The following is a 27,723-nucleotide window of genomic DNA, read 5'->3' as shown; positions in this document are numbered from 1 at the left end:
CCGCAAGCCGACTAAATGCGATCGTCCGATCGTCCTTCGTATGCCCGCCTTCTCAGGCTTACGTGGGGAAACGTAGTGGGCCGTACGTCGACTATGATTGGTCGAGGGTCGTTAGTCTACTGATGGTGTCGGTGGCGCCTCCCAAGACCGACCAATAGCGCAACGTTCTCCTACTTCTTTTTATCTCGTATTTACGTCGAAGGACGAAGCACACCCCTTCCCTCCGTGATTCCAGCATGCTCTCACGTCGTACAAACTACTCCTTCTCCCGAATATCATATCTCCGTCTCTTTAGCACTCTACCCCCACCACCGTGCCAAATATACGTATCGCAGGGTGTACGCGCGTGTATACGTTTTGGCTATACGTGTGTGTCTGGTGTATATACGAATAAGGGTGAAGAGTAGAAGAGGACATTTTCGTTTCGGGATCCGTCCAAGTTGAACGCGTTTTATGCGGAGAGCAGATCGTCTCCCGCTCGTCAACGTATGTGCAGTTTCTCTCTCGCTCTTTGCCCCCACCCCTCCGACCTGAACCTTTCCCTCCCCTATCTATGTCTCTCTTTCTTTCTCTCTCTGCATGCGATTTCTCGTCTCCGTAGTAAGTACGTCTGTCGCTTTCGCCGAACGAACGTTCGTTCGTTCCTCCGTTGAATCGTGCGCGCTGCTCCTGCGCTTTTCTCGTCTTATACCTTATTCCTTTCGTCCTTGTATATGACGCACTTGTACACGGTTTACCTTCGGCGTCTTAAGAAAAAGAGGAAGGAAGGAAGGATTTTACGTTATCCCGTAGAAGCGCGCGTGCGTGTATATTGCCAACGCTGTGACTCTCTCTCTTTCTCTCTCTTTTTCTGTGTAGATATGTGTTACGTGTACGTAGTATGTGACAGAACGTCGTAAAAGAAGACGCGCGACGTTGTCGGATCGTCGAAAACTCGTCGAAATATAAGAGAACGATAGAAAGACAGACAGGACGATGTAATGTGGTGTCGTTTACGTGTATAATATTGTTTAACGAGAGAAAAGAGAGCGTGGTCAATCGATCGTTGAAAAAGTGAAGAAGGAAATACGCAAAGGCCCCCTCCCGCCCCTGGATCGATGACTCGTTAGAAAAATCGAGAGATCGAGAAGAAGGCGCGAAGATAGGCGCTTCGATTCTACCGGTAGTGCACGAGTGACATTTGGTACGGTGTTATCGACGAACGGACGTGGCAACGTTGCATCAACTACACTCGCACACAAGCGAGTACGCACACATATAGAGAAAACCAGAAGGGGACTCGGAGCTGCCTAGCTGGCTGGCTGGCTGGCAAGCAAGCAAGCAAGCAAACGAACGAACGAACGAACGAGCGATAGAGAGCGGGCAAGCAGCTTTCTTGTTCTGAGGACGGTGTCTCTACTTGCGCTGTCTCTTTTCTCTCTGCCTCCATTGCTCTTGCTTTTCTCTTCTTCTTTCTCTTCCCTTCGTGATCGTTCAACCGTGCGCGCGCGCTCTATTCTCCTTTTCTTTTATCAATTCTCCCTCTTTTTCTCCTTTCTTTCTTTCCTACCCCCACCACATCTTGTTATCTTCCTCTTTCCCCTACTACTCACACTCTCTCTCTCTCTCTCTCTCACTTAAGGCATCCTTACGCATCACTACCGTTGAGAACACCTCCCTCCCTTCCCTTCCTTTGCCTAAAGTCACTCACTCTCTCTTTCTCTCGTTCTCTCTCTTTCTCTTTCTCTCTCTCTCTCTCTCTCTCTCTCTCTCTCTCTCTCTCTCTCTCTTTTCCTCCCTACTCGCAACCAAGAGCGACTCGGGCGAGTCCATTAGGTTTCTGAGGGAAGTTCGGCAGACCTCGGCTCTAGTCGGCCTCGATCTGCAGAATGTGTTAGACGGTCCAAGTTGGACGCCTCGGTTTTCCGATATCCGCACCCATATTCGTTGTTTCGTGGCCATGGACATTGTCGAACGATCTTTGATCATTGTTCAGTGATTCATCGATCGGTCAATTTACGATAAATTCTCAATTTTCTTGGCCCGTCTAAGACGCGTTCAGACAGCGTATATCCATGCGACGGCCATGTTTGGTGTTTACGAGGCGAGGGAAAATTGCTGACGTCACGAGCTCTGATCTCGCCTGAAGGGAGCAGCAGCAGCACAACAGCGCCAGTAGTAACAGTAGCAGATTACGAATGAAACAAGCGATAACGACAGCGACAACATAAGAGAGAACAAGACGATCTAGCACACGAGTGCCGGAATAAAAACAATTTTACCGCTCGAATCCAGTTTAAATAACGTGAGTCTTCGGCCAGTAGTTGCTAAAGACACTGCAAGGAGATTCGGTGCACGGAGTAACGAGACGGTTTTCTTATTTCGATATTAAAAGGAAAAGAATAAAACGTGACAAGAACACAAAATAACTTGATGCCAAACTATATAGGTCATAGAAGTGACACGAATTAATTAAGACGAGTTTAAAAGGCACGATCTACCGCGTTAAATTCGTTTTTCGATGAGACGTGCGCGTAGGCTATCCTCGCTCGTCTCCGCCGGTCTTACCGAACTGTTAAACATTTCCAAAAACATTGGTCGCAGTAGCAGCACGCCGTTGCAATAGCGCGGCCTAACCGTGAACTGTTCGGCCACCATTACATTACCGTCGTTCTAGCCGTTGTCCCAGCCGTCGTCCCATCCGTCGTTCTAGCCATCGGCTCTATCTCTCTTTCTTTCTTTCTTTATCTATCTTTCTCTTTTCCTCTCGGAGAATCGTGTTACACACGATCGGTGCGAAAAACATTGTGCAATGCCGTATAGTGTTCTCGCAGTAATCGTCGTAGTTGTATAGCGTGTAGAACGCGTCAATACGTGCCGTTTCATCCTAACGACGACAATCGACCGCCCTGATAAACGGATGTTTTAAATGCATTCAATGTTTTTTCAATCAATTTAGAAACAATCACTACCCTTGCTTTATTCTGCGTGAGTGTATATTAGCGCGCATTTTTCATTAAAACGTTGTACTCAATCGGCGCAACTATTTCATCGATAATCCACGAGACATTCCTATGACTGTGAGAAAAACAAATTTGGTGCATCTCAATGTTGCCATCATCCTCGAGGTTTTTTCCTTCCCAATTGTTATCGTCGTCGAGCGTTACGTACGACGGTAGCGAGAAATCTCTACAGACGATAATGATGATGGTGTTGATGATGATAATGATGATGATGATGGTGATGATGATGATTTCGTTACGTGCGTAAAATTGATCTCTCTGTGCAATATATAAGTGTTATTTTCTTCTTCTTTCAATCATACACACGTGCGTCTGCCTGTGTATGCTGCCGTGGTGCGTTGTGTTGTGTGTGGAGTGTGCATGCGTGCGCTCAGTGTGTCATCAGAGTCAAAAGTGTATATGTGATACACGCGCGTGTCCCGTTGCATACGCGATTCGTGTGTTGTTTGCAACGACACCATTTCATTTGCGCAGAGTAGCAGTGTCACCGGTGCGTATGATCGTCAATCTTGGACGGTATATGAAACCGTCGTCAAAGTGCATCAACCCTCTGTCGAGGAAAACGACGACGACAACAACAACAACAACAACACCACAGTGACTACAGACAGTAAATAAGTGTCATGGATCTCGGTGACAGGGTTTACGCCGCCGAGCGGATCACGAAGAAGAGGGAAAAGCGGGTAAGTGAAGTGTCTGTATGTGTTTTGTGTTGTCTGTGTGTGTGTTGCCCGCTTGCCGGATAGTTGTTTCCATTTCCCGTCACCAGGTATCGCCACCCGATGGATTGCGCGCTCGCACACGACGCCGACATCTTTATCTTTTTATCTCTATGGTTTTTTTTTTCTTTTTTTAACCTCTTCCGTCTCTCTTCCTCGTTAACATTCCTCCTGTCGTTTTCTCGCTCTCCCCCCACTCCTCTTCTATCTTCTTTATCTTTTCCATCCTTTTTCCATCTTTCTTTATATCTTTTCGTCGCCAATGAGCTTCTTACGTCCTCCTCCTCATCGTTATAACTTATTGTTAGCTTTCTTCTTCTTCTTCTTCTTCTTCTTCTTCTTCTTCTTCTTCTTCTTCTTCTTCTTCTTCTTCTTCTTCTTCTTCTTCTTCTTCTTCTTCTTCNTCTTCTTCTTCTTCTTCTTCTTCTTCTTCTTCTTCTTCTTCTTCTTCTTCTTCTTCTTCTTCTTCTTCTTCTTCTTCTTATTCTTATTCTTATTCTATGTCACGACCAACGTCTTCATTTTCCAACTTTATCGTCGTCGTCGTGTAAATGCAATTTCCTTTATTCATTTTGTTCGGACACATGAGATTGTACAATTGATAATTAGCAAGGCAAAATACAGTAGCAATGTAACAGAAACTTTACAAAAGAGAACACAGAAATCCACTGAGAGGTTAATTTGAATCGCGTCTCGACCTTCTTCTTTTTCTTCTAGTCTTGCGCGGTTAAAACTTATTCTCGAGATTATCTTAATAAAAAGAAATGAAAAATGACTAAAATTAAAAATACAGATAATTTTTCAAAACACGTGATTGGTCCAATCAAAGATTCGTTCTATTTCTCGATTGGTCGGTTATTTAAAACACACACCGATGCATACAAATTTTAAAGAATTGTACAAGTTTATTTTTTATATTATTATTATTATTATTATTTATAGCAAATATATTATTTTTTTTTAATATTATTCAAAAAAATAAAGGGTTAATGTTTTTGTCCTCTAATTCTTGTCCGAATCGATTACCATAATCGATATATATATTTGTTTTAGGGGAAAGTGGAGTATTTTGTTAAATGGAAAGGGTGGAGTAAGAAGTAAGTAAAATTCGTAATGAAAGAATTAACCTTAGTGTATATATATTTTGATTAATTATCTTATTACGTTATTCGTAGATATAACACATGGGAACCCGAAGAGAATATTTTAGACGTCAGGTTAATCGAATTGTACGAGGAAAGTTTACGAGGAGATGTATCATCGAGAAGGCCAAGACGAAGGGATACGAGATACAACGTAAGAATATTTATATTACTCTTTTATTTTATTTTTTTTTTTGCAATCGTCCAAATTCTAACGAAATTTTCGTTATCAATTTAATTGACTTCAAATTATAAATAAAAATAGTAATTTTGTTTCTTTTCTCTCTTTTTTTTTTTTTTTTGATCCCTCCATTATGGTCTCCTTTAAAGGAGCAAGTATTAGCGAATCTCGTGGTCGTCGAAGAACCTGGCGGAGACGAAAGGGTAGGAGAAGATAGTCAGGACGAATCAACGACTGGTAGCACGTCCGCACCGCATTTGAATCATGTTGCCCCCGACGAGGACACATTACCCAGTTCGTTGGACGGACAAGAATCTCCTACGCCGCCTGAATTATTGGCATCCACGTTTAGCGTCGATTCAGACAGTTCAAACAGTAGCGTTGACATAGCGTTACTACCAAGGAGAGAACCAGCTGGTACTAAAAGAAAAGCCGAGGTTCTGAGTAAAGAGTCTGGAAAAATTGGTGTTACGATTACTACCAGCAGCCCAAGCAGTGGGAGCAGTGGTAGTCCACCACCGAACAAAATACCACGTTTATTGCCGTTAAAAGGCAATTCACCGTCGTCTTATCATGTAAGGTCCTTATGTTAATAATTTACAGACATTTTTCTATATCATTATTATTCAAATATAATATGTATATATTATATTCTATTATATAGAATGGGGTCAAGTATATGATATTACAATTTAATCAAAGATCAAATATTTATTCTTCTGACTGACCAATTTTTATTCGCTAAAGTTTAGTACGTAACTCTTAACAAATCATTATGAATTAGGTTGCTGAATTTTTCTTACCTTCATAATCAAATTGTCTACAAAATTGAATTTTCTAAATAATTATTTCGATAGAGATAGTACGATGTTTTATTTCCTTTTTATCTTTTCTTTTCTTTTTTAAACGAGATCATTGTTATGCATCGTCTCTTTTTAGGGGCACAAGGTGAACGGTAGAAGACTATCATCTTCTAGCGTGAAATCTACGCCCGAAGAACCATTACCAGCGGTACCAACGACGTTGGCACCACCGGTGCAAGACAAGAAACGACCGGAAGCCGATGTACCTCACGGTCCACTACCTTCTCTACCCCGTACTCCGTCAGCTGCTTCTTTGTCTCCACAAGTGGACACACCTCTAGATCAACCAGTGAAAAAAAGGCATTTACCCGAACAAAAACCAGAAAAGACTAGCAACAACTCCACGACGGTAGATGCCAATGGTCACAAATCACCGAGTCCTACAGATTCTTACACAAATAACAATAGGTTAACCGCGATAGTCAATGGTCATCATAGCCATGATAGTAATGTTAATAATAATAATAATAATAACAACAACAATAATAACAATAATAATAATAATAATAACAATAATAATAATAATAATAACAATAACAACGCAACAAGTATCAAACAAACCGAAATAATGAGGCCGGAGATGTACGTTCCTTTATCGAATCCCGGTACAGAGTATTGGCACGCGAGAAATCCAGTTGCCGATCAAGTATTCATAACAGATGTCACCGTGAATCTTAAAACGGTTACCATTAGAGAGTGTAAGACGGAAAAGGGATTTTTTCGTGAAAGAGACCCGAAAAGCGACATTTATTAACCCATTTTACGAGGATGAACAAATATAAACGAAAGGGTACGGTGATGATTCCCTTTGACTCGTTGTATTAAATCGCTGTAAATACATAAATTATTTTCACACATCGATTATTATGTGTCTGCGCAAGCAACTCGTCATCGAGAGCGATTAAAAAAGAGAAAAAAAGGAAAACAAAAAAAACAAATTTAACTTCTTATATTAACACATTTTTAATTGTAAAAACTCGCGGTTGCGTTGTTGAGGAGAAACGTTTATAATAACGAATTGATAATGAGAATGATCGAAAGATTGTCGTAATTTATGTTTTCTCTTGCTTTCATTTAACGCTGCCTATCTGCCTGCCAACGATCGCGACAAAATTATAATATGATTTTATTGTTAATAATTACACGCGTTTATATCGATTCGTTTCAATTTTTATTTGGTTTCTCGTTTTATTTTAATTATTGCAAAAATATGCGAGCTACCGTAAGAAAGATGTGTGTGGTTGTGTGGATTTGTTATCGTGAGAATACGATACGATGATGATTAAAATAATAATTAAACGTTCGTTCTTATAATACTACAAATCGGTGAATAAGGAAAGAAAATGAGAGAAAAATAAAAAACGATATTGTGATTGCACGACAAATTTACTCGGAAGTTAAAAGCATTAAAGAAATGATGATGAGCCGCACCGTCGAGTTATTATGATAAAATACGCACTACAGTGCATGTTTTAAAACGCTTTATAGAACTTAGCTGCTCAAAACACGAGAAAGAAAGAGAGTGAGAGAGAGAGAAAGAAGGAAAGAAAGAAAGTATAATGTGCGTCAAATTGTACACGATCATATAATTACTCGCCAGTAATTTTTGATTTGCGTTAAGAATTTTATCTTTTATTTCTTCCTTTTTATCTTTTTTTTCAAATGGAAATATTGCGTGAATATAAACGTTTTATCTTTTTTTCTTTCAATTTCTCTGTTTGCGAGATAAGCGTGTTATTTGAAAAGAAATAAACTTTGTCGTACGTTTTCGTGTTTTTCTCAATTACGTTACGTTTTATTTGTTAATTCGCGTTTTGTATTATTTAAATAGATATATATATATATACATATATATAATACGGAAGCACCAAGTTGAAGGAGTACATAAATCTTGAGTCAGATGATGCGTTACTGGCATAAAAAGAAAAATCCTTGCAGTTTAGAAAAAATACGTAAAAGTTTGCGTATTATGTCTATTATGAGATATCCGTTTTATTCAATCCTACTTTGGTTTTTTTTATTTATCTGTAAAATTAAACCTTAATAAGCTTATCATAACAGCCGATGCATTTGTTTAAATAACAAAAGTTGTCTTGTTTTGATTTCATTCGAATTAAACATAATAACTTTATATATATATTTCATTAAGAAAAATGAAAAAAAAAAAAAAAAAAAAAAAACAAATTTTCGAGATTCCAGCAGTTTTTAAATAATGCAGTTTAATTTTCTTAAATAACAGTCGTGAGTATTTTATTAAATAACAGATGTTCCTAACTCGAACAAATTGAAATTTTAAATATTCGTTGTTGTCCAAGCTTCTAATTTTATAAGAGAAAGAAAAGAGAGAAAGAGAGAGCAGTTATAAAAAGCGAATTTTTTGACAGTATAAGTCGATTATTTATTTTAATTAAATTTTATCACGATTAATTGAATGATTTAACGTTAAATAATATAAACGTTATGATCGTGTGCACGATGAGATGTATCCCCGTTAAAGAAAAGTTATATCTTAAACGTACTATCTGTGTTCGTCGATAATTTGTTTCTTTGGTTTTACTTCTTCTTCTTCTTTTTTCTTTTTTTTTTCTTCTTCTACGTTTTACCGCTTGTCTTTATCTTTACGTGAAACTTGACGTTAATATTAAAAATTATTATTACTTGCAAAGTAAGATAAGAAAGAAAAAAAAAGTCCCGAAAATACTAACGAAGCAAGATCTCTTAAGTTAATCGAACGTAATCGCGTGTATATATATATATACATATATATATATATATATATATATGTTACCGTTAAAGCATAAAAATCATTCGTTAATTCACGAAATAACTATACCGACCTGTTAATGTATGAAATAACTATACCGACCAGTTAATTGTATGAAAATTAACGTAAAATTACATACTTTAACATATTAATCGCCAAGCTTATTATTTTATTGAACTTTTCGTTTAGATCACGATGATCATCTGGCAACCGTAGAAAAAAATATAACGCGACCTGAACGAAAAGTTCGAAGGAGAGGAAGGGAGTGTATTTTTATTCTAGTGCGAGCACACACCCGTTTTTAAAGTGATTTTTGGAAATCTAATTTAAAGAAACGTTTCAATCTATACAGCGTTGCTTTTTTTACAATTAATATTTATTATATATGTGTTTGAAGTAAAATCCGACAATTTTTCATAGCGTTTTATTGCAAATTGTATATGTTAGACAGGATGTTACGTAAATCATGTAACGAAAAGTGTTTATCATCGAGCATACTGATTTAAAACGAACGAAAAGATAAAAAAAGAACTGATAACAACAAGAATTGTTATAGGATGAAAAGCAAATTTTAATTAGTTATTTCCTAAACAACTAGTTAAAGTGTATAATAAAATACTTTTTATATGGTTTCTCTAAAACGTTTAGTTATATATTTCATGAATTAAATGAATTATATACTTTAACGATTAACATATATATATATACGTAATTATGTCAAGCTTTCGTACATCTTTCGTATCCGGGGATTAATTGTGTATAGATAAGTTCAATTTCCCAGCAATTCACAAATTGCCATGGTGAAATAATTAAAAAGTAAGAAGAAAAAAAAAGTGGAAAAAAAATAAATATCGAAAAATTGTTGTATAATCTTTTGAACACACACTGTATATTGGAAGGGAGATATCGTGTAAAAATTGTAAATATCAAAATGAACAAGAGGAAAAAAAAGAAAAGAAAAAATAATAATAATAACAACAACAACAATAATAATAATAATTATAATAATAATAATAATAATTCGAGCTCTGAATTATAAATCTTTTAGCCGATAAAAAAAATTGTAAATAGCGACAAGATATGAGAGAAAGAAAAAGAAGAAAAAAAAAACAGCAAGCAGAAAAAAAAACCCCATTAAAAATCTGTATGCATTAAAAAGAAAGAAAGAAAGAAAGAAAAAAAAGTGCAACTGCTGGTCTAGCGAAAAAAAAAACTCCTGTTTAGGTTTAGAATTTTCAAATAGACTGTGCGCGTACCTTCAATATTGTTTGTGTACTTATAAACATTCAAACTACTTATAAAGTAAGCATGAGAAAAAAAAAATAACGCAGTGGTTACGCAGGTATGTACAATATGTGAACCCCAGTAGTAGTACCAAATTCATCAGTAATTTTAGTTCTGTCTGGTACAGATTCCTTATATTTCAATAAAATCTTTACTCGAAGATATAAGAGCTCGACAGTCGTGTCCCACCTTTTAAAACAAATCCATTGTATTAAACGTTCCACACTTTATAATTCCAGATTTTATCTCTCCAACATTATTATTATTATCGATGGAGGGGTTACAATTGTTCTCCCCATCAAGAAGTATACAGCTTAATTTTTGTAAATTACATGAACGATCCAATACATAAATTCAATCTTTAAAAGAGCAAATTATTTGATTTACATTAAAAAAAAAAAAAAAAAGAAAAGAAAATTGATCTCATTTCTTCATAATCATCATAATCATTAATATCTAATTATTATCAAATCCCCTATTTTGTAATTACAGTAGTATGACATTAGTATCAAAACTTTGATCGCGTATTGTGTGCTGATATTTTGTTACTTTATATTTTCTTTTTTATTATAGTATTATATATTTTTTACATTGTGATATCGATATAAAGATTTTCGAAATCGTAATATATATTTTAATAAAAGATCGTAGTAATTGATAAAAAGGTGATTAAAATTAGAAAGTAAATGAAGATAACGTTATATTGTTAAGACGAGCGCCATTTGTACGCACGGACCATTTGACCGTCATTCGTCAGACCATACGCTCCGCCCATATGAGATCGACCATACTTGTCCGAAGCAAGTCCAACGTTACCGCCTTTTCTACCGCCTCGCGTATCAATCTCGTTGCATAAAACTAATAGCAGATAATAACTTTTTTTTTTTCGTCTTCCTATCAATTGTTTTTTTTTTTTCAATATTTTTTTTCTCTTATACAAAGAACACAACAAACTCTAAAATCGAGACGTTGAAAACCAAAGTGGACCAAGAAGACACCACCCACATTTTTTTTCTCCCAAAAGAGTATTATTTAAAATGCATTTTCAAAATCTGTTTCTTTCTTATGTCTCTTATTGAACTTACAAAAGTAAAAATGTTATAAGAATCCTATTTGAAAACAAATTGATCAAAATTTATATAATTTTTTCATACATATTTTCTCAAAATCACAGTTGGTATTACAACGTCTCAATTGTTTTACTAGTCTCTGAAAGATTTTTGACATTTGATTAATTCAATCAATTATTTACACACACGCATACGCAAACTATCTAATTTTTCTCATTTTTATATAATCATAAATTATTATTTTTAGTCTAACTCTTCTATCAAGTCTAATTGAATATTAGATTAATGGAAAAAATGTGTAGGGATACCTTATTAATTTTAATTTCTTCAATCTTTGGATTATTAATTTTTGGATATTTTTTAAAGTAACTATCTTAAAAAGCAAGCATTATTTTCTTTCACTTTTCATAGCTTGTCGATTTTGAATGTATCATTTATAATACGTTTAGTTTCGCGTGACAATACATCAGAGGAGGAAGAGGAAAATGCAATATAGTGTTCTTCGTGCAGATACCAACGCAAATAAGAGAACGTTTGTTCGTATTCGATTAAATGCTCGGACAATATTGTCTTCGGACTAAAATTTAATGAGGAATCATTTTTTTTTTTTTTTGTTTATATATATTAAATTGTTTCAATTAATAATAGGTCTCACCGATTAACTTGCCAATCTTTTTTGCGTATCATTTTTGGTATAGGAATTGAAATACCCGAAGGTGGTAAGGTTTGAAACGCAATCTCCGTTAATAAATTACGACTTAAATCGCTTATGAAATTCAACCCGACGACGTTTTTTTCGTCATAAACGTCCTTGGACTTCACTTGCCTTCGCGGCGTCAGTTTATCTGCAAAAGATAAGCCGTAGGGACCGGGGGGGAAAGAAAAAAAGAAGAGACTGTATCAGGAATGAAAAGGAGATTAGAATGAAATTTTCCAGAAAATTTTTCTAACACACAGACACACACAACACAGAAGATACACTGTTCGTACAGTGTGTAACGTTTTCTTTTTGTCTCTTTTGCTTTTTTCATTCTTATCGTTTTCTTTTTTTTTCTTTCTTTTTTCTTTTTTTCTTTCTTATCCGAAATTAATAATTTACATCTGACAAACTCGCATGTAAATAATACCGAAAATAAATGTAATAGAAGAAAGATGAGATGGTAATTAATTAATGATGTAATATCAAGATTTATGTGATAACTTATGAAAATGAATAATGACACCTATAAACACAAATCTTATAATACATTAATATTTTTACATGCTCGGCATACTGCAGTTAAAGGCTGAACTTAATCCCACTACTGTAAAAAGATAAAAATAGAAAAAAGATTCGCGTGATCATTAATTTTATATTCAAATCATTATCTTGTTTATATATCAGGAAATAAAACGTAAGACTTACGATAATCCGCGTCTTTATACTGGACCGTATTATGTAAAGTCAATGCAAGATACGTGTGGTATTTTATGTAACTGCTTTCCATTAAACTTAATTCCGTTACAGTACGTAATAGCTTTTTATAATCCCAATGGTCTCGAATATGGATACACATTTCTATTAACTGTATTAAATAAATTTATGTTAATATGTAATATATTATACAAAATTATTAATTATATATATACATATAGAGTATTTCTAAATATAAAAGTATAACTTAAAAAATGGTTTTAATACTTTAATATAATTTTAAATAATTTATATGATCACATATACATATTTTAGCGTAGTTAAACCATCCCTGAAGTTATCCTCATATATTTTGAAATACTTTCTATAAGTATTTTCTTACATTGTTTACAGTTGTCATTAAATCTTCAAATTCTTTCGTTAACAAACAATGTTTGTGAACTTTATCTAAATATTCTCTGTGGACTAAAATAGACAAAAAAGAAAATAATATTACACAATAGACAATTGTAAATGTAACATAAAATAGATTCTTTATAATGCATACCAGATATAACTCCATCGAGACTATCAGCTTGAGTTAAAGATTGATCAAACATGAATCCTAAACTTTGCAATACTTGTCCTGATAGATAAGCATGAATCGATCCTATAGCATGTAATAACCAGAAACGTAAACTTTCAAGACGTCTTATTTGGAAATGTTCAATATTGTTTTTAGCGTGTAATGATTTTAAACCTTCCAAGTCTAAAAGCAAACAAGTTAAATTCGCATGTATTTTTGCTAAGTGTTAATTTAATTATGATCCAAAAAGTAATTCTTTACCAATGAATTTTAAATTATTTAACGTCCACAAGGCCCACTTTAATTTTAATTGAAATCGAAATATCTCGTTGTATTTAGTTAGAATTTCATCATTTAATACAATATTTATGGGCCATCCTGTTGCATAACATAAAGTTATACTATCTGCGGCTTGTACCACTTGATGTGTACTGACATCTTGCACTATAATTGACCAATGTGAACTTGAATCTGGCCATTGTTGAGAAAGTATTTCTTCTAATATACATGATAAAAAATATGAATTATTCCACATTTGATTAGTTTCTATCTGTAAAAATATTCTATTAATTAATGTATGTCGTATTATGATTTTATAATAATGGTTTTTAATTAAAAACAAAACTCTGATCTACCTCGTGAAATAATATTTGATAAAATTTATTCATAATATGACCAGCCTCCATCATATAAACGGATCTCATTAATTTCAAATGCGATTCCAGTTTATATTCCTGCATCATTATATTTTTTACTAATTTACTTGCACTACTATAGCGTAAATCTAAAATTTTGGATAATATCTTTTCCAAAATTTTTGTTAATGGCAACGTGTGTTCTGTAACTTCCTGCAATCTATATATACATAAAATTATTATATAGATTGAGTAAATACAACAATTCAATCATACAAAAGATTACCTGTTAAATAATTTATTTCGATGCTTGTTACTGTAATTAGTAGATATACACTTTCTACTATCCACCACATCTTGCTCGTATAAAGCCGATGGTAGATAATCCTTAAATGCTTTCATTAAAAATGGATTGTTCACCGCTGATAATTGTTGCATTATATTTTTTTCCAAGTCTTCATCGCATTCTGAAATTGACGCAATTCCATCTACTTCTGATGGCGAAATATCAATTGGTTCTTTTAACTGAGTTGTATATTTACATATTTCAGACAACAATAAGGTATAAAATTCATCCTTTAAAGAAATTCTCTTTTCTAAAAGAATTCAATAACATTAATGTGAAATATGAAAAATGAAATATATTAATTATCATAGATAATTATACCTTCAGTTTTAATTTTCTCATTCCACATTTCCATGATACGATTTAACGATACAAGCAAGTCAATACTGTGTCCAATATGTTGTACCTTGTTAATTAGTAATTGTATAACATTATCCTCCAAACAAATATCATCCAAAGGTCTTGCCAAAAATTTTACGCATTGCTTTTTAGTTTTTGCAACTTCTTCATCTGAAATTCTAATATAATGTATGAAGTTTTTAATGAAAAATCTAGCAATGATTTTAATAGGTCTTTACCTTCTTTCTATTATAAATTCATCTCTCCAATCTTCTAAACGTCCATCGCCTAACCATGTATCGATAATGTTCAAATATACAGGAATAGTAGACAGATATAAATTAATGCATAAATTTGTCTTTTCTTGACAATGAGAGTTTGTAATTTGTAAAAGTAAATTTGAAAGTAATTTGGAAGCGCAATTCCAATTAGATGATAATTTCCAATCAGATACAGATATTTTGTGAACTTCGTGCAATATTTTAATTCTTTTTAAAGGCTTTTCTAAACGAGCCAATAAAGACAGAAGTGTCTGGCTACTAGCTGCAAAAATGGCAGTAATTAATAAACGTAAGTATAATATATAACTTTATTAATACCTTGTTTTGTAATATCTTTCTCGATGCTTATAATCTCCATCCTAAAACTTAAGAGTTTTTCTTTGATCGCAGCATTATATGCTTCGTATACGAATGGTGGTTTTTTATATTCCAAGTAACTTGTATCTTTGTTCAACAATTCTTTGTCAAATACTTCTATGTCTTGTATCATAGTTAAATATTCACAAAGTGGAGATAACATATTTTGAAAAGCAGCCTGTAAGAGTAATTTATAAAAATAAATTCAATTCATATTATCACATATTATTTTGTAAAAACTTACAGTAGTTAAGCTTGGTACAGAAACATTAGGCCTAATGCGGAATGCAAATTCACTTTCTCGCTCAAATATTGTCATCTCTGTTTGAACATGGAAAATCCATAATATTTCTTTACACGCTTGGTATTCATTAAGTAGAATAATATCAGAGAAATCCTTATGAACTGTTTCATGCCTGTTTTATACATTAGATTACTTGGAAATATTGCGTTATACAACATGCTAAGTTCTGCAAGGAAATTACCAAATTTGACAGAAATGTGCATCGGGATATTTGCTGCATACAGGATATTTATAAATCACCGATTTGTCCCACCATGTATTTTGAACGTTCGACATCAACCATTTTCTTGACTCAAATTCCTCTATTAATGACTGCATTAGTATATCTGATTTATGTTTAACATCTATTGATTCTTCAGATGTTATACCATCTACAGTTGTCAAAGTTGTTTCGATTGGTATGCAAGAAAGATCTGTTACTTTTTCTGTATCGTCTGACCACTCCTGCGTATAAATGTGAATTTATAAATAAAAATATCTTAAAAAAAATATATATATATATCACATTAAACAACTTACATCACTACTTTCATCGTCTTTAAAATCACAAAAGAAATCTTCTTCCCCTTCTTTTAAATAATCAGCCCAATCAATCTCTTCGATAGCATCTTTTTCATTAGCAATGGTAACATTAGTATGAAAATCTCCTTGAAAAGACTTTAAATTATTCAAATCCACTTTGTCGATTTCAGACGATAAATCAAACAACAAAGCTAACAAAGTCCATTGTAAATCATATTGCGGATGATGTTCGAAATCAAAACTATTTAAAAAGAAATCTATGAGTTCTTGAAATTTTTTAGCCTCTTTAAATTTAGCATATATGGATAATTTGGTGGTAATATTGTTAATAGATTGTTTCACTGCATGACTATTAACAGAAAGATATTGATGATGTTTTATATTGGAAACAACAAAACGTTCGCAAATTTGAAATCCTTCTTCATCTTCCTGTTATTAAAAAAGTACAAAAAGTTATGTCTACTAACAAATTACAATTTTGAAATTATTCAAGACCAATATAACCTACCTCAAAATCAGTTATCGCCGTGATCAGAAGTTTTATATCACTTTGTATATCCTTCAAAATTTTGGTTCCCATTATTTATGTTAAAATAAATGTTATATTAAATTTAAATCGATTAATTACTTCTTCATTAAAAAGGAATAAGTGCAGCATCGCAGGTAAACAATCTTCTTAAAGTCACGAATTTAATGTTAGTTGTCACCTAAAGAGGCGCTGACGTCGCCATCTGTCATTTTGGCGGTAAATTTGTTTATATCATGCAAGAGAGTAGTACGTAATAAAATTAAATATTTATTGGGTTTAGTCCAATTTTATTCTAATGATAATTTTGTATATGTATGCGTGCGATAAGTAGTAAATATATCAACTTTATCACGTAAACAACATTGTTCTGTTCTTGTATTAATAATACTCTTTCATTTAAACACAGTAATATATTATTTCATATTCGAATAAATATACTTAATTACTTGTATAATTGATTTTTAAAATAAATTTATAGAGTTGAAGTAAAGGTAAAAATAAAAAAAATCAAGAAAACCAATTGATAAAAATAATTAAATACATAAAATATAATGAATATAATTATTATATATAAATAAATTACGCTAACATGAAGGAAGTTCTATTAATCTAATAATAATCTAAGATTTATAACAATGAAAATGCTAATATACTGTAGTATGCTAGACTTATACAATTGAGAATATCTATTATTAACGTTAAATATTAGACTACATCGAATTTTGCAAAAACAATGATATCATATGTATTTCAATTACAGTATATAATGCGATTTAGTTTTAATGTAGCTACAAGAAGGTACAATCCTATTTATACAACATAATACTTCAAAAAGAGACAAAAATATCTTGAAAATGTATATAAAAATCATGCAATATAAAATACTATCAAGATTCTAAGTATAAGCTGTATACTTAACACAAATTATATAATATTTTCAGACTTAAATCTTTCGTATTTGCTGCTACTTATTTAACTAACAATAAGATATTTCTTACATACTTATATATATAATAGAGAAGACAGAAACAAACGTCGTAAAAGAAATAAAACATAAATGAAGAAAAACAAGATTTTTCTACAAATTTCAAGATATAACTATTTTAAATGCTATCTTTGTACGTTAAGGTGATTTTTATAAAAAGAAAAGAAAAAAAAAGATAATCAATAAGAATAACAGAAGAATTTAGAAAAGAAGTACTTAAAGGAGATACGTAAAGAAAAAGTTTTACATTTTTTAATAAAATTTTCACGAGAAAATATCTACTTCTTCTATCGTAGAAATAAGATTATCGAGTCCAAATAGAAAGCCTTCTTCGTGATTACCCTGTTCCCATGGGCGTCTATGTGTCACTTTAAGGCCTTCCGGCAATTCGTAAGTTTTAGCAAAATCTATCAACCAAACTCCAACTTTTTCATTGTCATAAATCATGAAGATACTGCTACCTATGATCTAAACAAATAAGCAATGTTAATTTACAGATCAAAATTATAATTCAACCTCTGTTGAATACGTGATTTAAGCACATACTTCATGAGTCTGAAAGTATTTGGACTCCTCGATCTTTGTTCTTAGATTCTTAAGACGTTTCAATAGATTTCTACGAGTTTCCTCTTTCTTTCGAAGAAATGTTTTCATAGTATCTAACACTTCCTCGTGCGATTTAACTTTTTTTAATATGATTGGCGGTGTTCCAGGTAATTTCATAGCTTCGATTCTAAATCCATGACTACACGTTGAACTTTGTTGTTCACGAAATTGCATATATCGTAATTTGGTTACGGCACGTTGTTCGTGTTCCTGTTCTGTAGGTGCATTCGGATCAACAGCAATCATCTTTTGATATAAATCTGATCTCGCCATAGTCTTTGATACTTCCGATTCTAAAAATGTTCGTGTACCCATTTTAATGTCCATTACATGAGGATCGTTAAAACCAAATAATAAATCTTGTAATTCAATGAACGTATCTCCTTTGTATTCGACCTCTCTGTAATACCTAAATAATATAATAATAATGATTTCATTTTTTTTTAATGAAAATATATCAATTAGCAAATTTCGCATATTACGAATTATTTAAATAATAATATGTAATACAAATATATACACTGTCATTATTCTTTTTATTTATATTCGTTTGGTATTTGTTTATCGAACGTTATATTAATTATTTATTAAATATATATACCTAGGAATGCAATCTCGGAATGCATCATCTTGACTTAAAGCTTCGTAGACAATGCGTTCAGTATTTTCAATTCCTCCACTTTTTCTCTTCCATACAGTACCAGGTCCAGCAGGTGCAAAACCATCAGGGTGTCCAGATAATTGGAACCAAGATTTCAGTCTATTTTTCAATAATACATCGCTAGCTGGTGCAGTAAGATCCAAAGCATTCTGACAAATAGATAAAAAGGAATAATTTGAATGACGAACGGATAAATCAATGATTCATTTTAATTTTCCATATGTACGTTAGACAAATTACCAATGCGAGAAACTTTAAAGACAAGTCCTCATCGGGCATAGTAGTATCGGAAAGAACAAGCGGAAATTGTTCCATCTTTTTAATCGTAGCTGCATCGTTTGGCAATTTGGCAATAGAATTGACAGTCCTTGGCCCAGCACTGTTGGACCGATTGGTACCAACGGAAGTACTTCTCCTCCATTGCCGAAAGGCACTGTAATTGCTGTTACTCGAGGATGCATCCTTTTGCCGTCGCGTATCTTTCCGTGCCGCAGAATCATGATTATTTATTCGGTTTTGTTCTTTGTTGGAAGACTGTAACAAGAAAAACCTACTAAGAATTTAATTCAGTCGAGATCACATTTTATTATTTTACGAATACGATCTTTCATAATATATATATATACATGTTTGAATTCTTTTGACAAGGTCTCTAACGTGTCCCAATAATTTACCTGATATTTTATAATATATCACATGACTTTGAAATCATATACGTATATTCATATATTCATATATTTGCATTCTTTTACAATTATCTTTCTTTTTTATCTTGTTTTCTAACAAAAGTATCGCAATTAATTGAAATCCTATATATAAGTTAATGTTTTGTTAAATATAAGTTATAATTATAATGAGAAACATTTCTTCATCTCTCATATTATTATGTACGATCGTTATCGACACAATCGATGTAAAATTTATTGTATTAAAAGATTCAAGAAGAAATTAAAAAAAAAAAAAACAAGGAACTGTTACATCGCAAAGTATAAAAGTAATACCTCAAATAGAAATAAACGGTGAATACGAAAGAGACGTGTGTTAGCGTTATCTTCCACCGTCAAGAATTTACTGCATAACAGTAAGAATAAACGTATGTGTATTTGCATACGAGGAACGTCGAAGACACTTTACAAAGACGTCAGAGTATGTATAACGAGAGAAACAACTTATATACTGAATACATTTTCTAGGAAAAAGCGTGATACGTATTTTAACGGCAAGGTAATTGGATTTTCTCTCACGCGTGGAGGTTGCACGCGATTTTTGTTCTTTTTTTTCTTTTCCATTTTATTTTATATACAAATTGTTACGAATAAGATTATATCATACATAACATTTGATTCAAATTCTTTGTTTTTGTATTACATTGAAACACGTGACGGTGAGATGAAAAGAAATCTTCAATCTAACGCAAGAAAATAGCTTTCAAACTTTTCAACTCACATTCCTGTTAGGATGAATACTTTTCTGGGCACAAGATGATGACCACTTTCGGCAGATTAAAAATATGTGCATTCATTGTATATGAAACTTATTCGAAAATAATGAAATAAACGGTAACATTTCTGCACTTCGTAGAATGAATGTGCACTTATATGTATATAGATATGTTGATAAATTTATGAACAACATGTATACGTAAGTATAATAATATGAAAGAAAGGTGAGTAGAGAGGTACATTTGGTTTTATCTAATCGGGTTTTTTCTTCGTATTGTTGCAAAGTCGAAGTCGAAGTCGAAGTCGAAGTCGAAACTCGTCGACAAAGAAGACGACAAATAAGCTTCCGATGATGCTGACGGCGCCATCAATTTTATAGCTTTGTTATTATTTCACGACGTGTATATATATATATATATATATATATATATATATATATATATATATATATACAAGTAGTATACAGTAGTTGTTTGTTCTCCACCTTAAATAGCAAGGATATACAACATGGTCAGCAAGAGGTGGAAGAAAAATATTGGTATCCACGTATTATATATGGCGTAACGACATAACATCATTATGTTTGTCACGTTTTCATAGTTAAAATCGCATCTCAAATGAATAACAGCCAAGAAGAACCAAGGGTGATATCAGGTGTCCGTGTATTACGGAATTCGATTGAATCGATACGTGTCACTCATTCTAATTATATTTAGCAAGGTAAAGGAACTTAGAGGACACGAGGAAATTGAATTAGCGAATTACGTTTGCCCAACTAACTTGAAGTTCTTCTATTCCAATAGCAATAAGCAAATAAGTTACATACCTCTCATCGAGGTTAAAAAGCGATCGCAAATTCTTCAAACATCGGTTATACGTGTGTTAATGCTAAAAGGTGTTTGCGGAATTAAATATTCTCGAATAACCTTTTATTCTCTCTTCTTTATACATCTTGCTTTTATGTGTTCAGAGAACTTTCCATTATTTTATTAGATAAGTATAGAATTAAAAGGTTACTTAATAAAAATATGTCTAACTGAATATATAAATAATGAATATAAAACAATTTAGATTTGCAATGTGTAGACATTTTTTGAAAATTTGCCCAAAGTACTACAAGGGATTGTTTTAGTGTTATTCGACGTAAAGATAATTCAACAGCAAGGACGACATCTTCTTTAACGATACTTTAACATTATCTAGGTAAAATGCGGAAAACTCTTAGATTAGTAAATTAGCTAGGTAAAGTGCACACATTAACAAGTTTCAAGCTTCAACAGTTAACATATATATATATATATAAAATATATGCAGAAAAAAAATCGTGTTTTAAATGGTAGTTAAAAAATAATAAAAATAGAAAGGAAAGGGCAAAAAGAAAAAGAAAAATAAAAAGAAGAGGAAGAGGAGGAGGAAGAAAAAAAATAACTAAACTATTTCTACGTTTCAGTTTGTTGCATAAACATGCACGAACGATAATGATCTCGTTACTAGCTAGTTAGCTAGCTACTAGTACGTACCGTTTACGTCAATCGTCAGAAAAATTCAAAGTTCGCGCCCTTATTTGCATATACTTGTAATACTTACATGATATCAATGATTTTTTGTTTTATTCTCTCTCTCTCTCTCTCTCTCTCTCTCTCTCTCTCTCTCTCTCTCTTTCTTTCGATGATCTTTCTTTCACGTCGACATTTCACGATCGGAATTTCCACCCGACGACGATATGGTTTATATTGTAATAACACGACACGACACGACACGATGATGATGACAACGACCTAGCTAGCCTTGCACACGTGCATCGCGATTTGCGTGTTAAACAAATCGAAGAAAAAAAAAAAAAAAAAGAAAAAACAAGAAAAGAAAAAAGGAATAGAAAAAAAAGAACTAAACGATCGCAATGAGCTTATTATCGATAGCAAAAAGTATAATCGAACAGGATACGTTGTTGTTCTCTTACCGTCCAATGACACTTAGCGTTCTATTATACATTTTTTCTTTCTTTCTTCTATAAATGGATTATTGTGTACACTCGTCAAATTATATAATTCCTACGATGATATTTTTGTTTTATTTTTTTAAATAGGAAAACCTACTCTCGTAAATAGTTAATAAAAATAAAAATAAAAAAACAACAAACCCGTATCAATACAAAAGTAAAACCGGGTAAACTTACAATGAGTCACGGAGAAAACAATATGGATCGAGGGAGAGGGAGAGAAGGAGGAGGAGGAGGCGTGGGAAAAAACGAAATGAAAAAATAAAATAACAATCCATTTAAAAATTACGATCGTGCTTTTCTTTTTGTTTTTCTAATGACTGGTAATTAGAGGGGGGATAATATGAAAACGAACGGGTTAATGACGATGGTAACAATGACTATGTCAATGCGAGTTGTTCAAAGAGGAATTTTAACCGTGACACAAATACTGTAATGATCTCGTTTACGTCGTTACACACAAGACTTATTTCTCCTCTTTTTTTTCTTTTTTTTTTTTTTATTCCTAATACCCAAGAAAGAAAGAAAAAGAGTTAAATCGAAATGCATTATTAGATTTTGATTTCATACAATTTATAAGTTGCATCTTGTGTTCTCATATCCGTATATTGCAATTGTGAAAAGAAACATAATAACAAAAGTGGAGGAGGGGGTAAAAAAATAGAAAAAAAACAGAAAAAATCGATGTCGATGATGGATCGATCAATATGTTAATCGGAAGAAGAAGAAGAAGAAGAAGAAGAAGAAGCAGAAGAAAAAAAAAAGGTTGACGCTAACAAGATGCATCATAGGTTAATTACTACATATCTTATTTATCTTTGTACGTAAAGGGGTAAAAAAAAGTAAATAAGAAAAAAGATAAAAGAGAGAGAAGAACAAAAATGAAAAAAGAAAAGAAACAAGAAAACCCCGTAAATTACTTAATCACGCGCATCTTAAAAGTCAAATGGAACGATCCAAATTTAGTAAATTTCTTTATTAGTAGATGTTGTTGATGATTAATGCTTCGAACCTAAGAGAGACTTGATTATTGAATCCTGACTGCGAGATTGCCATAAACGGAGATAGGAATTAAGAGACAGAGAGAGAGAGAGAGAGAGAAAAAGAGAATGGGGATATCGTTTTATAATTCTTTTTTCGTTTTATATATAGTATCAATATATATGTTACGATCAATGTAAAGAATCCAGGCATTATATAGAATATGAAAATTTGTTACACTGCCCAATAGAGTAGGACATTTTATAGATTGTTCAAAACCCATTGGATCCGGTCAATCTATAAAATCTGTTTCAGTTGGCTGTGTGTTTAAAGCACTAACATAAGTGTTTCTAAGCTCGTTTAAGTGAAACAAATCATGGAAATTAACAAATTTCTGTTAAATTACTATCAAATGTGTTTTAGTGAGAGGTGGGTTTAGTACATGGAGAGGGATGATGGGGGAGGTGGAGGAAATAATCTTAAGAGGAAAAAAAGATCTAAATTCTTAACAGAAACCGAGTGCACCACGTTAGTATTTATTAGTAACAGAATAACATAATATATCATTAATAAGTATTAATGATTGAAGATTAAGTTTTCTTATAGCCAGGCAATTGAGAAAACGCGTGCACGAGTGGGTACACGTGTGAGTGCACGTGTAAGTGCACAGGACGCAAAGTGAAGATCATTTCGTGATCATACGAACGTACATGCACCTGTCGTGGTTCGTTTTATTTATAATAAATTCGGATCATTTTGCTCTCCTCCCCCTTCCCCCGCCGTCTATGCATTAAACAAAAACCACTGAAGCATATATATTATAGATTGATTTCACAATTATCTGGTCATTCCATTAATACAACGTTCATATTTTCTAAATCGTAAAAATAAAAACATTTCACCATATTTCTCTTCTCTTATGATTTTAAACGACGTTAACGGAAATATGTTTAGAAAAATGACACGAGATATGAAAATTTGAAGAAGATATACTAAGGAAAAAGATGAAGAAAAATAAGTAAATAAAAAATAGAGAGAGAGAGAGAGGGTCGGGGAGCGGGGTGGAGGTGAGGGGGAAGGGGGCAAAGTAAACCGGATAAAGCAATGACGTAAATGTCGGTCAAGTTTCATCGAAACCCACATTACAAGCTTGCTCGACCACGAGATTAAATCGTATCACGAAGCAAGAGAGCAGAGAATATATATGTAACGAGTATACACACATATAACGGGTCAATGATCTTCCGTTGGAAAGCGGGTAGTTTCACGAATCAACGAGGGCATGAACTCTTCTTTATACACGACGTCAGCAAACGACGCGTACTACGTTACGCACAATACTCCTCTTTTATTCATAGACATCAGATATATCATTGTACTTTACTTTCGTCCATCTTTTCATCGATGTTACCAACTCGAGAGGTGATTTTTTGTTGTTGTTTAACGCCTAAACCTTTTAATTGAAACCATTTACGGTATTGTAATAAATGAGGTAATTTGTACAATGTATGTAAATTATTTTATTCATCTTCAAATGAAAGAAAATATATTATCATCGTTATTTAAATGTGTTAAAAATTTCATTCAATATTGATGTTACCGTTGAAGCTAAAGAATACCGTTAATGCACAGATTATCTAGATAATTTCTGTATTTTAGCAAGGCACATAACACTTAAATGACCGCATATTATTTCTCAGTAGGTTTACTATAATTATATGACCAAGGATTTTTTCGTTTCGTAATGAAAAATATATGGGAAATTAAAAATTTAAATAGGAGAAGTTTCATTGCAGGTCTTTCACGTATTTCAGTATTGAAAAATACGAGAAATCTCGTCAGCGGTCGTTTAAATATTAAAATATATGATTTTTTTCTTTAAGCAATTAAATTTGACCACTCACAGTAGGAATATGTATACACGAAGTGTCGGTAGGTTTAGTGTTAATAATGATCCTGTTGAAAATCAATATTTAAAGTAGAAAAATTAGTCAAATATATATCTTTGATGGATGTGAACATAATTGTGGCCATAATTATGCAAGTGGTCTAAGTTAAAATTAAAAAAAAATATGAGTTTATTAATTATTTCACACACCACATTATTTTAAACTAAATTAATTCAATGTAATTTTCACGATGTTGTCAAAAATGAACCGTTAGATAATGTTTGTTATTTCAATATTATATAGAATTCAATTAATGTTCAAATGTAATTCTTTAAATATCTCGAAACAAGAGATATATGACTTAGATCACTTTGATAATTATGGGCACAATTAAATAGTAGTACAAACTATATATAATTTGAATGACGTTTCTTTTCTATTCTTGTTTACACGTGGAGTGGTTACTTTTTATTGATATCTTACTTCATTCAATGTTTCATTATTTGACTATTAAATAATAATTAAACTGTTTTACTAAAAGATCTTACCTAATAGGAAAAAATGTATACAATGAGATGTTACATTTTTTTATCTAGGTTCAAAGTTTTAATAAAAAGAAAATGATTTGTTTATATTACAAATGTAAAATATATCGAAAGAAACTCTTACTCGTATAATGATACTTTTGTCAGAAATTTAACTGTTATCTGTGAAATGAATAACACGAAGTTATCGTTGTGTAGAAGAAAATGAGTGTTGAAAGCCACACCTTACACACAATGATAATACAATTTGAATAGACCTTAACACAGTTTCGGTTCAAATTTATTACATAGAAGAAAAATATTGAAATATTGATAAATTTTCTCTCAGGGACACATAATTTATAATATTCAATTATCTCAGGATTGTTTCAATAAAAATTGTATTAATAATATACAAATAATTGACATAGCTAGCTAAGTAGGGTGGTATGTTACAACAAACGTATAAGTTGAAATAAAGATTAATGATAGAAGATAACGAGATGTTATTATCATCAAATAAGTTTGCATACCTTGTTGAAGTGAGCCTGCAGAAGCCGTTCATACTGATCAACCGCACGTAGACAAAGTCTCGTGGTGAATGTTTCCATTCGTGTTGGTAGGGGTGCGTGGCACACGCTACTTGACATTATTCCCTTTTTATTTATTTGTTTTCTATACTCCTCCTATTTCTCTTGTTTTCCTTCCTTTTTCTAATTATTCACGCACTCTTGCTCCCATGTGCTGAATATAAAACGTCACTCGTGGTTATTATGCACTTATTCTGGTTATGCACCTGGCACGCACACGTATTTATGAATCATCGATGTGTAAGTAAAATATAATTAAAAATCAATCAAACTTTTCGAGAATGTTTGTTTTGTTTTTGCCAGAATTACAATGAAATTATATTCAAAATATTTATCATTCCTTGTCCTCTTCAATATCTTCGACATAGATGCAACAAATATATAAACACCATAAGAAATACTTTCACATACACCATAGATGTGAACATCAGTTCGAAAAAGAGAAAGCGACTGTTGCGTCCTCTGACCAATAAGGATGCAAGAATACCAATCTAGAGATACAATTTGATTGGTTATATCAAATACAAATACATATACATATACATATCTATATATATATATTCTATTAACTTACTTCTTTTTGATTTTATTTCAAGTATTCGTTCGATGAATTATAATTGAAATATTTTTATAGACTCGTTTATTGTTTTATCTATTATCTATTAAAACACAAATTTATCTGATAACAGAAGAGGTTTCACTAACAATGTGTACAGTTTTATTCCGTATAAATGAAAAATAGAACACGCGATAGACAGAGTGAGAGAGATAGATAAAAAGAGAAATAAAGAAAGAAAGAAAGAAAGAAAAAGAAAGATGATGACTCGTTGAACTATACAACACCGAACACCTCTCTCTATGCTTCGTAATATACTGACTCGAGAATGAAACACGAGAGTAATTTTATTGGCTTGCTTCTCTTTTGCGACGACGCGTCGAATAACATCGTCGAATAGCGTCGTCGAATAGCAACGTCGACCAAACACCACCCCCACCATCATCATCACCACCACCACCCACCACCCATCACCTCCACCATCAAACCATCACTCCACCAGACTACTTGTGTATTTTATCTACATGAAAGTATAATACACTCTCAACAAAGTTGAACACGCGAACGAGAATCGATAATGATTATTCGGGTCACAGCCCCCTGCATCCTTTATTTCAAAGAGAACACATTTTATTCCTACGATGGTTGCAAATATATATATAAAATAATATAATAATAATAATATATATTTATTATATATTTTGATATTTATTACGATTATGTCTATAACAGGATTTTTAATTAAAAAAAAAGAAAAGAAAAAAAACATGTCTTCATAAAATTGTACTCTTTTAAAATAAGTAATTGAGGGGCTCCTTTTCAATAATAAATTTTATTTTCTATGTGTGAAACGGAACTCGAATAATAATAATCGGTAGAATCAAATATTATTTGGATATGCTGTAACGACGCACCTGGATAATAAATCAATCATCTTTGGTAAATATTACTAGCAATTGTCATGTATTCAAAATATGAGGATAATAGTCAATTTGTGTTGGCAACCAATATATTATACACACATCTGGTCTTGGTTCGAAAAGTTATCGTTAATATTTATATTCGTTGCTAGATTTTCTAAAAGAAAAATTTGATATATTACGTTGTAAAAAAAGAATATTAAACAATATTTAAATAGATTTATTCTTATTCTTAATTTTAGATTAATCTCTA

General features: G+C 32.4%; 3 protein-coding genes across 4 annotated transcripts; 1 reads left to right on the top strand and 2 right to left on the bottom strand.

The window, feature by feature from the left end:
* Positions 1-268: 268 nt before the first annotated feature.
* On the top strand, positions 269-9,788 carry LOC106788209 (polycomb group protein Pc-like). The gene is made up of 5 exons (XM_014751277.1): positions 269-3,685; positions 4,775-4,818; positions 4,897-5,017; positions 5,194-5,619; positions 5,984-9,788. Exons 1-5 carry the CDS (start codon positions 3,626-3,628, stop codon positions 6,659-6,661), a joined length of 1,329 nt encoding a protein of 442 aa, XP_014606763.1. The 5' UTR covers positions 269-3,625; the 3' UTR covers positions 6,662-9,788.
* A 252-nt stretch (positions 9,789-10,040) lies between these two features.
* LOC106788208 (gamma-tubulin complex component 5) lies at positions 10,041-16,547 on the bottom strand. Its single transcript, XM_014751276.1, has 14 exons — positions 16,297-16,547; positions 15,786-16,217; positions 15,448-15,710; positions 15,207-15,378; positions 14,924-15,140; positions 14,564-14,867; positions 14,307-14,503; positions 13,926-14,235; positions 13,640-13,859; positions 13,266-13,554; positions 12,987-13,187; positions 12,822-12,904; positions 12,431-12,590; positions 10,041-12,329 (listed from the first exon to the last, which is right to left on the bottom strand). Exons 1-14 carry the CDS (start codon positions 16,366-16,368, stop codon positions 12,283-12,285), a joined length of 2,967 nt encoding a protein of 988 aa, XP_014606762.1. The 5' UTR covers positions 16,369-16,547; the 3' UTR covers positions 10,041-12,282.
* A 778-nt stretch (positions 16,548-17,325) lies between these two features.
* On the bottom strand, positions 17,326-26,971 carry LOC106788225 (inositol-trisphosphate 3-kinase A). 2 transcript variants are annotated; one of them, XM_014751303.1, is made up of 6 exons: positions 26,569-26,971; positions 25,938-26,485; positions 18,810-19,119; positions 18,510-18,718; positions 17,849-18,317; positions 17,326-17,770 (listed from the first exon to the last, which is right to left on the bottom strand). In XM_014751303.1, the coding sequence occupies exons 2-6, from the start codon at positions 25,967-25,969 to the stop codon at positions 17,567-17,569; spliced, it is 1,224 nt and encodes a 407-aa protein (XP_014606789.1). In that variant the 5' UTR covers positions 25,970-26,485; positions 26,569-26,971; the 3' UTR covers positions 17,326-17,566. The 2 variants fall into 2 exon arrangements, with proteins under 2 accessions (XP_014606789.1, XP_014606788.1); XM_014751302.1 differs by having other exon boundaries at positions 17,328-17,770; positions 18,810-19,103; positions 26,569-26,969.
* Between the last annotated feature and the right edge of the window lie 752 nt (positions 26,972-27,723).

The sequence above is a fragment of the Polistes canadensis genome, unplaced genomic scaffold (assembly GCF_001313835.1).
Source record: "Polistes canadensis isolate GaletaPanama2010 unplaced genomic scaffold, ASM131383v1 scaffold_129, whole genome shotgun sequence".
Taxonomy (NCBI): domain Eukaryota; kingdom Metazoa; phylum Arthropoda; class Insecta; order Hymenoptera; family Vespidae; genus Polistes; species Polistes canadensis.
The sequence above is the reverse complement of the archived record's forward strand: the minus strand, read 5'-3'. Positions and strand labels throughout refer to the sequence as shown.